We start from the raw sequence: 12000 nt of genomic DNA, 5'->3' as shown, positions 1-12000 counted from the left end.
AAGTTAGTTCCTTTCTCAGTGCACTATCCTAGTCTCTTGATACTTCTCAGGAGCTAAAACACCCTGCTTCTTGCTTGTTTGCTGTTGCCAGACTATCCCATCACCTCTCAGGCTGTTAGGATACTTAAAAGCTTTTTCCACTTTTCTTGCATCTCATGTAGATTGTTAAAAGGAGGAGGTGGGTGGGGGCAGGGTAGCAAGCTCAGGATACGCAACAGAATTCATACAAAATCAAGGTTGTTTCCCAACTGCAGCCTCTTAATCTTTCTATCAGACATTGATCTTTTTCTGTGTAGATGAGTTGTTCTTGAATTTCTCTCAATGATATTCTAGATTTCCTTTTCTACTGACCATATCACCAATGCTGTTTTAATTCTAAAATAGAAGTAATCAAAAAAAAATTCTTGGACTTATGAAGGAGCAAAATCCAACATTCATAGCATGTGTACTAGGGTACTCGGAATTGACGCTGCTGTACTCCATCAGAATTAATCAAATGTATTGCTGAAAGACTTAATTACGATTAGAGGACTGACTAGAAGCTACAAAATAAAATGAACGGTTTCATTCATTGTTTTTCAGCTCCATGAGAGGAAGGACCTTTGGTCACGGCCCCTGCAATAGCAGTTGTCTCATTTAAAATGCAACAACATATTGCTAAATATTGTCCAAGGTATTTTGAGGATACAACCCAGAGGATAGCTGCCCTAAAATGGCTGATGTGCTTATTAAGCTGTTTGAGAAGCTGTTAAATCCACCTCTTATATTTATGCCATTTACCCATTATGAGCAATTTAAATTTAGCCTTCAATTTTCAGTCTCCTCTCAATATAATAAACCTGCATGAGGCAAGTGGACAGCTGGTTTATTTTGATTTCTCTGTAAAAGTTTTAGTATTCTGTACTTATAAACTGGCAATCAAGAATACAGCTATTTAGCACTACTTTTCTTAATTGTGAGCTGGAGACTCTTCAATGCTGTATCTTCTATATAAGCAATTCTATTTTTTTTCTTAACTCTCACTGTGGCAAATGCAATTTACTGTACTGAACAATGCTTTGAGATATCAGTGTTTAATTTAAACTGTCTTGAAGTACATGTACAGTGTGCGGGGAGAGAGTTCATACTACTCTGGCATCATTTTCAGGCATCCCATGGAAAATATACAAGCTAATTAAAGATTTACTGAGGAACTCACCTAAAATAGATATGGCATTTTGTTAGAGTTGAGGAAAGTCTAACACTAGAATTTCCACATTTATATTTAGGATTTCTGATTTTTGGTTTTAACCAATAAACTTCCCTCTCTCCCATCGCCCCCCTCCCTGATATTATAACAACAACAACAACAAGTTGAAATCTATGTTTATCCAATAAACACCAGAAAAACTCTGGAAGCTGCTACTAGTATCTAAGGGCTTGTCTACATAGAGCAGCAGTGTGCACTTTGGGCGTGTGATTTCTGAAGTGCACTAACATGTTGCACATTAATTGGTCTTTGTTTACTCTTCAGGTGCACACTAAAAGTTCCCTAATGCTCTTTCATATAGTACTGTTTGAAACATTATAAAGGGATTACTCTTTACAGAACATATTACTGTAACGAGCAATGTATGCAATATACACTACTCATTACAGTATATACAAAGAGAAAGCTGCAACCACCACCCACCCAATACCCAGGATTTCTGGAAGTTACATCAAACTCAAAATTTCCTAAAATTAATTCCAAAAATCACATTAAATGAACCCTCAAAACAGAAACTTAGTTATATTTCAAGCCCAGAGAGAAAGCTTTTGTAATCACACAATGTCCAATCCTGCAAGGTGAGGAGCACCTTCAACGCCTATCCACTTTCACTGAAGTTGATGTACTCAGAACTTCAGAGAGTGACACCCATATATAAAAACAATTCCCCTTAATGAAAAGCTAGCTGTGGACTGTACCCAGGTGAAGCAGGATTAACGTGCAATTCTTACACAAGTCCAGCATGCTTGGCCTTTCGAGTTTATTTTGCTTCATACTGTGTATAATTATTATTCAATTTGAGTTGTTCACTCAGTGTCTCAAGGGCTTTGAAGGAAGTCAAGGGTTTGCTTTATAAGTGGAGCTGTCGATTAATCACAATTAACTCACGCGATTAACTCAAAAAAATTAATCATGATTAATCACAGTTTTAATTGCAGTGCTAAATGCCAATTGAAATTTATTAAATATTTTGGATTTTTTTTACATTTTCAAATATATTGATTTCAATTACAACCCAGAATACAAACTATACAGGGCTCACTTTATATTATTATTTTTTTATTCCAAATATTTGCACTGTAAAAGTGATAAACGAAAGAAATAGTATTTTTCCAATCACCTCATGCAAGTACTGTAGTGCAATCTCTTTATCATGAAAGTGAAACTTACAAATTTAGATTTTGGTTACATAACTGCACTCAAAAACAAAACAATGTATAACTTTAGAGCCTACAAGTCCACTCAGTCCTACTTCTTGTTCAGCCAATTGCTAAGACAAACATGATCACGATTAATTGCGATTAATTTTTTTAATCGCTTGACAGTCCTATTTATCAGAAATCCTTTTTAGAACTTTTATAGCTTGTTACAACTCCAAAGCACTATGTAAGTTTAATTAATTCATTCTCACCAGGCTTCTGAAGTTTATCAGCATCATCTCCATTTTACATGTGTGGAACCCGAGGTACAAATAAATATGGTATCTCAACCAGAGGGCTGCAATCCCAGGAATGGGATCGGTTGTGAACACCCTTTTTCCTTTGTGGGAGAAAAGCCCCAAAACTTATAAAGGGGATTTCAAAACTTCTTCTCTTGTAGCACAGGGTCCTGGTATAAAAATAATTGAGAATCAATGGCTTAAACAATTCACCCAAAAGGAGTCAGAGATAGAGCTGATATTAGAACATAGGAGTTCCTTGCTCCCAGTTTAAAATAGTGAGAACACAAGTCCTAGCTCTGTACCTTGCTTTTATGATAAAAAATATGATTTGGAACACTGATCTACATAAAAAGATTATTTTAACTTATGGTGTATGTATTAAAATATTGTAACAGTATCATGCATTAATTGTTAAGCATCAACAGTTAGCTCATTACATTTGTAACTATGATAATATCACTATAAAACACAGAACAGTACTAACAGACTGATAAAGGTTTCGTCTCCAGAGAATTTTGTTCTCTTGTATAATTTAACAGCATGAAATATACAGAGACATCAGAAAAGAAAAATGTTGCAATTCAAGCAATTACAATTGGTCTCTCAGAAATCCAACCATAAAACTTCCATTAATATTCTCCTTAGCATAATCTCTTTTTGCTTATTAGGCATTTGTAAGATTATGTTTCTTTGATTTGATAATGGTAACATATATGCACTTAAAAAAAGACTATTCCCACATTTGGTTTGATGCCCAGTAGTACAAAGAAAATATGCCATAAATTTTAGAAAGTGTTGAACTTGCTAGTGTTAAGCAAGATTACCTTTTTCAATTACACGTGATTTATTACACTTAATAATAGACAACTCCATTCTAAAAAGATGGTCTAAATCTTAAAATCGATTTTTAACAACACATTAAAAACTCTCACATTAACCTTTGATATATCTTCCTTCTTTATAAGCTTTCCAATTTTAAATATTTTTACATTGATCAGCTTCTCTCTTTCCATTTTCCATTTCTTCCCAAATCACTTAATGATATTAGGATTTCATGCCACATCTATTACAAAGGAGTCTACTGAATGGGGTCTTTTCTCCCCTGTCCCTACTGCCATTGAAAACAGACCTGACTCCTAACCCAGATAAACATTTTAGTACCATTAACAATGAATTATATGATTCTTTATATTTTATTTAATCTAACAGACTATTGATTGTATTCTGCCAAATTACCTTACCAAAGCAAGACAGAGTTTTGAAATGTACAAGACAAACTATTAAAATATGTTTATCAGATTTTTTTAAATGTATAACATACATTACTATATGCCAAATAGTCATTTACAAGGAATACTGAGGTTAGAAAAACAGCTTTTATAAAGCTATAAAGATCACCTGCATTGTTAAGTACTCACAGAAATTTTAATGAAAACAGATGAATTACAGGTTTCAGAGTAGCAGCCGTGTCAGTCTGTATTCACAAAAAGAAAATGAGTACTTGTGGCACCTTAGAGACTAACAAATTTATTTGAGCATAAGCTTTCATGAGCTACAGCTCACATGAATTACAGTAAATCTTCACTATAGCAGTCAGCTTTTCCTGAAGATAGCACAGAGCCTGAGTGTCAGTAAAATATAACTTACTGCCATACAGCATTAGCTATAAATCATTGTCACAAAAGCTTCAGTCAATACACACAAGCATTGTACAAATAAGTGATGTATCATACTATACAAGTAGTCTCAGCATAACATGTAAGCAATTTGTACATAACAGCATCAAAATAACAAAACTCAAAGCAAAACCAGTTCCTGATTATTCAAAGTTCAATGTTTAAGAGAAAAAACTTCTCAAACTGCTGACACTAATCTATGGCCTCATGAAAAAAATGTTATCCCAAAAGAAATGCTGTCAAACAAACACACAAGCAAAATAATCCTAACAGCTGCTTAATTGGGTCTACATTTTGCATTCCTAATTTCCAGAAGACTGTATGTAGTTCATTTGAAACCAAAATTCTAATAATGTCCGGCAGTGATCTGAAGTACACAGCTTTTAAAAGTCTGACTGATGCCCTTTTCATATAGACTTAAATCTGTTATATTGGCTTATGTTAAATGTGTCTTTTATCAGAAATGCCCATTAAAAATGTTAAACCTGCTTTTAAATATTACTTCAGCCTTAGAAAATTGTATCACTGGCTGCTTTCACTTCATAAATTACGCCATACTATACAGTTGACACACATAAGAAGACATTTAAAAACAAATACTATTACTCTGTCTTCTAAAAAAAAAATTCACAATTCACATTAGTTGCGTCAGGAATTGGGATTGATTAAATTCTGATCATCAATGTTCAATACCTGGCTACCCATTTGTCCCATATTGTAGCCTATGGGACTAACCTGCTTGTTTGCGCATATATATATATCTTTTCTTATAATGTAAGTATTTGATGTATTGTAATAGGTTTATAGATTTATATTAAAAATAAGTTTGGCTATAATGCAAGAGACCTACAGGCCATATCCTGTATGTTAAGCTAAGTCAAAGTTAGCATATCTATATTAAGACCTTTTGCCCAGAAAGCAAAATTGACCTATAACTTGTTACCTAAATAGATAAGTACCCACACCTATGTCTATGACCTTTTATCTAGACCAACAGACAATGGAGACTGGCATAGGGGTTTTTTCAATGTTGTACCCACAGACTTAACAGGTACAACATAAGGAAACTTATGTGCGTATATACCTGTTATCAATATGCACAAACATACTAGCCTATGGGGTAAGCATACCCTAACATTTTGTGGGTGAGGAATGAAATTTGGGCATAGGAGTCACGATTTCCGGCACTTTGCCCTATAAATGAGGTGACCCACCTCGCTAGAGTGCTCCATTTTCTCACTTATTCTATCTTACTTCATTTCACTCACTCTTTCTATTTTATTTTACTTTATTCTATCTATCTACTATGACTACTACTATTAGTAGGCTATACTTGTTCTTCTTAAACTTTAAGTTTCAAGGGAACGAGGCTAAGCTTGGTTTCCCTACGTTTTTATTCTTAGTTTGTTTATTAGGTTTTTATTTTAAGTTTAAGTTAGTCAAGTAAACCCTAAGTTAGTTCTGATAGCTTTTAGCATTCACTTTTTAGCATTCACTGCATCTGTCACTCAAGAACTGAGAAACCTGAACTGGAAGGCTGGTCCCGTGTCTCTTACCACCAGGTTATCAAGGAAGTGTGTGAGTATATTAACCAAAGCTTTGTTGCATATAATACTAACTTATCATATGCATCTTTTGAAAAGCAGTAATACAATTGTAACTTTGTAACTCTGAGTATTTTACCATTTACTTACTATTATTGATTTTAATAAAAAGTCTATAAGGCTATATCTGTCTCAGTGTGAGCTTCCTGTCATACCCCCGATGGTCCTTTGTAAATTTTGTGGAGCCTGATCTTCTGATCAAACAGACTGGAGAGCCAAAAACCCATACTAATTAATATTAAATTTAAAATTAAATTTTAAAAAGGCATTACATTGATAAATTATGTGCACCCTAGATCAGGCTACAATATGAAAAGGAATTGAACAGTGTAAACCTTTTGTGTTCATTTTAAATAAATTAAATCTACATGTGCGGATATTATAGAATCAAAGCTTAGAGTGAAATTAGGGCTGCAGTATAGATAGTAATTATTACATGTGTATGAGGTGATTATACTTACAATTAAGAAGCCAAAGTCCTGTCTCACACCCAAGTTACTTCTTGGGATGACACTTTTCATGATTATTCTCAGCTAGAAGTTAATTTGTTTAGGAAGTTTGAAGAAAATCTATCCTGCCATTTAAGAGTTACCAGAGCATGTACAAATGGTGTTTTTCACAACTTCAACAGATTTTTGCACTGATGATAAAACCGTTTGAATTTCAAGCTTCATGTTTAACGTGAAGGTATTCCTGGGGCACCCATGTTATCAGCAAGGCAATACAGAGCACTATGCATGTATTATGTGCTTTTCCCTATCAATTTAAACTATGAATGGCACGAGGATATCATATTTTATATATACATACATACATACATACACACACACACACACACTTCTTCCCCAGATCCTCCAATAACACTGTGTCTCTGAGTTTGTCTTCACTATCAGGGTAATTTGACCTAAGTTACGCTACTCCAGCTACGCGAATAACATAGCTGGAGTCGACATAGCTTAGGTCGACTTACCCCGCTGTCTTCACAGCACTGTGTCGACACTCTCCGGTTGACTTCCCTTACTCTGCTTGGAAAGCTTGAGTACTTGGGTCCAGCAGAGAGCGCTCTGCTGTCAATTTAGTGGATCTTCACTAGACCTGCTAAATCGATCCCTGCTGCATCGATTGCAGCAGCATTGATCTCCCAGTAGTGGAGACCAGCCCTCATCCATAACTTGTGCAGATCACTTCCAATTGTGTCAGAAGTGGCACGCATTGCGGTGGGGCTCTTCCTAAGGGTCCCCAGTGACTTCCACGTCAATTATTTCACTCTGGAATACTTGGCCCCCAAACATGTGGAACCTCAACTCAATGCATGATTTAATGATTGTATATTTCAATAGAAATTTTAAAAAAAGCAAGTGGAATCTTTCTTCTTCTTTGTTTTTGGTAAAAAGGGGAAATAAATACCATACATTTTTAATGTAACATTCTGGTAGGAATTTTACACAAACACAAAGCCAGGGAAATAATTCACAGTTCCCACATTAACATAACTTTTTGACACCGTACATAAAAATTGAGTCATTACAGTTAACAATACATGCAGAAAAGGAAAATATTAGACATGAACAAGAACTCAAGGTATGGTTTAAGGAAAGACCATATATTCTGCTGGCATAACTTGGCTCCATAACTTTTCATTTTCTTACCTTTGATCTTACTGTCTCAGCAATGTAATAACATTCACGCCATTTTTCCACAATATTGTATATTCCTTTGGAGCCATAGGACCCTTAGAATCCTTTGTTTTAATAAGGAAGAATATCACGCCATAGGCCAGGAGATATTTCAACCCACTTGACTATAAGGCAGGAAATATCACAAACCTTAGAAACAGAGATGACAGTTCAAATCCTTGACACAAGACAAAGTCTGTCATCCTTCCATTAGGTTCCATATAAGAAGTCAAAGATTATTGTGCAGAAAAGAATTGTATTGTGAATCAGAACAAGTCATGTATCTCCACCAAACATCTGATCCTGACCTACAGAGTTGCCATGTTAAATAGGGATGCAAAAGACTACTTAGTTCTTATGAATCAAAACTCTTGCTATATTAAAGGGAGTAATGGAATTTGCAAGTTGAAGAAAAACCCAAATTGGGAAAGCAAGAAAGAATATGAGAAGAGCCAAAAGATTTCATTTTAAATAAGATGGATCATACAGAAACACAGGGGGAGATTTTCACATATTCCTATGGGAGTTAGAAGCACAAGCCCCAATGAAAATCACTGGGACAAATGCTTCTAAATCCCTTCTAAAGTGCTGTAAAAATCAACCACCACAGGCTCTTAAATGAACACTGCTGACACTCTTATACAGGAGTCACATTTACATAACTGTTACATGTGAAATTGACTCTGCTCACACAGGTAAGGCATAATTATGAGAAAATGCTCTTCCTTGCTAGCCAAACAATCACCCTTCCAGTAAAAGTTAATGTAATATAAATCTCTAGAATACAGTAATAAATATACTTGAAAAGAAGTTTATCACAGATCAGTCATAAACACAGAACTTATTTTACACCACATACTGTAATATGTAAGGAAAAAGTAAAGAACAGTTGCATCCTGTACAAAACATTAGGACATTTGTTTGCAAGAACAAATTCCTGATTAGCTGTATCACAAAACTATTATCACCATATTTAACATTAATACATTTTAAAGACAATAGATATATAAATTATAAGATTTTCTCCAGCTGAGCAAAGCATTCATGGAAAAAAAACTCTTTCCTACTAACCTCTTCTGCATCATAGATTTTCAATCAATAAATGAAAATGTAAACAATGTTGTACATAGTACATCTTATCAAAACATTACTTGATGATTTTATGTAATAAATCTCTGTAAGATACATATTACAGAAGATTAGAAATCAATACTCATCCTAAATGATCGTGAATGCTTTTTGACATTACTCACCCCATTGGAGAGGAGCCAACTGTAGATGCTCTAGGACCACTTGATTAAGAACTCCTTCTACACTTGCTTCTCCTTCACGCTTCAAAGAGGGGTAAATGAGAGTTAAGGAAAACTTTGATCTAGAGAGAAAGGGAGCCTGTAGCACAAACATTTATGATTACTGAAAACCAAAACTGTACCTTAAGGATTTATTAAAGATTCAAAACTTCATATCTACTTATTAATCTGTGAAGTTGGATAATGGACAATTAATTATAGTAGTTTATATCTTCAGAGTGGAAACATTAAGTGCCAGATTCTGACCTTACCATGGTGAAGCATGTGTGAAAGTGAAAGTCAGACCTAAGTGGCAAGGACAAAATATAATCTGGACCTTTAATCATCACATGCAAGGCCCACACCTCTGACAGTCTACATACCTGATGGCAAGGTCTGGCCTCACACCAAAGCAATCTGATCACACCCTCTTTGCACTGTGGAATCGCTCTGGACATATCACCCATCTACTCCTTACAGTGCTGGTTCCCGTTCAAGTGCTAGGTGGGGGAGGAGCAGTAACTTCCTATGCCTTCTCTTCATTCCCACAGTACACTCAGGAAAGACAAAATATGAAGGAGTACAGATCTAACATGTATAAAATATGGGATAAGCAGAAAAATAAAACCTCTGTTGTAAATAGAAATAAACTATAATGTAACAGTTTTGAAAAAAAAGGGAGAAAATGGGAGTTCCTCCTATCAAACAATTCTACTTACCGTTGCCTTTGAAATAAAAGGGAAATGTAGGATTATTTTCCTTGAATACAAAATGTAAACCACAAACCACTATTAAATAAAATCAATGAATTTACTTACAAGCACTGGGTTCATGCTTGTTTAGGTGTGCCACGTTATATATCTTCCTTTAATTATATGCATTATTACAAAAGGGGCTCATTTAAGAGAGCTCATAATCCAGGAAATAAAGTTGCATAGCAAGTTCCTTGTATTGGGAAACCAGGCTGTAGGGGCTTGAAAAATACATATTTCATAAGTGCTAATGTAACAGTCAATTCAAGTAAAAAATACCTTGCATTCACACCATTTCATTTTCACTGTATATAGGTTGACGCAACTACAGTGTCACAAATTAGTTTACAAAAACAAAAGCAATGGCTGCCTTTGAATTCAAAGCACTCTAGAGAAGCAAGGGTGCAGATATAAATCCTCTTGCATTTTGCAGCATATTAAATAGTGTTCAAGTAAAGATGTATCAAATAAATTGCATGTCCAAAAACAGCTTCTGCAAGGGCACAGAACAAAAGATTACTTGTCTTACCCTACGATAATTGTGGTTCTACAAGATGTAGTCAGTGTGAATCTCATTGTAGCCGTGCACGTGTCTCATAGGCAGAAGCTCAAAATCTTTGGAATAGCGGTATCCACTGGGGGCAGCGCATACTCCAATGTGAGGGCATAAAAAGGGCAGAGTGACATTGTCCCTTCCTCAGTTTCCTTGCACCCTGTCGTAGCTGAGGTCTACAAAAACAGGGACAGAGGGCAGACTGTCAGATTCACACAGACATCATCATCTTAAACATCACAGTTACTGTAGGGTAAGTAACCATACTTTCTTCAAGTATCAGTGAAGAGCCCACTGTAGGTTACTGGTAAGCAACATCCTCTTCAGGAATCTTAGCTGCATTGGAATCTACAGATTGGAATACCATTCTCCCAAATTTGGCATTTAATCTAGTAGCAAAGTCCAGCACATAATGCTTGATAAATGTGAGTGGGTTGCTCCATGTAGTAGCCTTGCTGAATCAGGCTGAGGATTCCTTTTCGGCTCTGGTGGAGTGAGTTTAATAGTCAGTGAGAGAGTACATCCATGGTAGCACCATGAGATACAATGTGTTAATCATATCGAAAGTCTTTGTTATGAAATGGCCTGACCCTTGGAGTGGCCAGTTATAGCTAGAAATAGACATGGGGACAATCTGTAAGATTGGTCCTGTCAACGTAATATTGAAGAGCTCTGGATACATCTAGGGTGTGGAGCTGCTTCTCCCATTGTGTGGAATGTGGCTTTGGGAGGACAACAGTTAAGTTGATTGATTGAACTGGAACTCAGAAACCACCTTGAGGATGAATTTTTAATAAGATTTTAGTAAACCCTTGTCTTTTTTTAAATGAGGTATACAGAGGTTCCACTAGAAGCGTTTGATGCTCACTCAGGCTTCTGGCTGAGCTTATGGTCACAACAAAGACCATTTTGAGAGTAAGATGGTACTCCTTGAGAGGGGCTCGAAGGGGTGCTCCATAAGCTTTAGAAGGATAACGCTGAGGTCTCATGTTGGGAGTAGATGAGAGAAGACTGAGAACGACTTAGCAGTAGATGAAATGCTGATATTGCTGTCAGATGGACCCTGATTAAACTAAGTGAAAGTCTGGAGTGTTTCAATTGCAGCAAATAATCTAGAATCCTCAATACCTGGGCCTGTACTGTGTCTAGGTCATATTGGTCTCCCCATATCAAGAAACTTTTCCATTTTGAGGAATAATGGACAGTTTGTGGACAGTTTTCTACTCCACACGGATTTTCTGAACATGCCAGGAGCAGTTCCTTTTCATGGCTCAACCAGCCAACACCCAAGGCAATCAGGTCCAGAGACTTTGGGCCTGGATGGAGTACTTAACCCTGATCCTGCAACAACAGGTTTGGGTTGTGCCAGAGAGTGTGAGCAGTGGTCACATGGACATTTATAAACAGGTCTGTCAGCCAGAACTGCCTCAGCCAAAAGAGCTATGAGGATAAGGAGGAGGATGGCCTGGTCTTGTCTGCTTTTATAATTACCCTCAGAATTAGTGGAACGGATGGCAAGGCATAAAGGAGGCCCTGATTCCACTGCAGACTGAAAAAATCCAGCAAGGATCCCAGGCTAATGCCTCCTCTGTGCCTTGTTGCCCTTTGTGGCAAACAAGTCTATCACCAGTTTCCCCCATTGGTGTAATATTGACTTGGTGATGGATTACTGCAATGACCACTTGTGGTTAGTAACAGACTATCTGCTTAGGTAGTCTGCCAAGTCATTGCTGATTCCTGATAGGTTTATGGCTATCAGG

The 12000-nt window shown here is 36.3% G+C and overlaps 1 protein-coding gene across 3 annotated transcripts in view; it reads right to left on the bottom strand.

Moving 5' to 3' along the window:
* Positions 1 to 12000, bottom strand: part of TRAPPC9 (trafficking protein particle complex subunit 9) — an 816338-nt gene that overhangs the window by 352609 nt on the left and 451729 nt on the right. For all 3 annotated transcript variants that reach the window (XM_077809757.1, XM_077809756.1, XM_077809758.1), the window contains exon 21: positions 8900 to 8990. In XM_077809757.1, the coding sequence (XP_077665883.1) occupies positions 8900 to 8990 (91 nt within the window). The remainder of the gene's footprint in view (positions 1 to 8899; positions 8991 to 12000) is intronic.

Source organism: Eretmochelys imbricata, chromosome 2 (assembly GCF_965152235.1).
Source record: "Eretmochelys imbricata isolate rEreImb1 chromosome 2, rEreImb1.hap1, whole genome shotgun sequence".
NCBI lineage: Eukaryota > Metazoa > Chordata > Testudines > Cheloniidae > Eretmochelys > Eretmochelys imbricata.
Note: the sequence above shows the minus strand (reverse complement) of the source record. Positions and strands in the feature narration are given on the sequence as shown.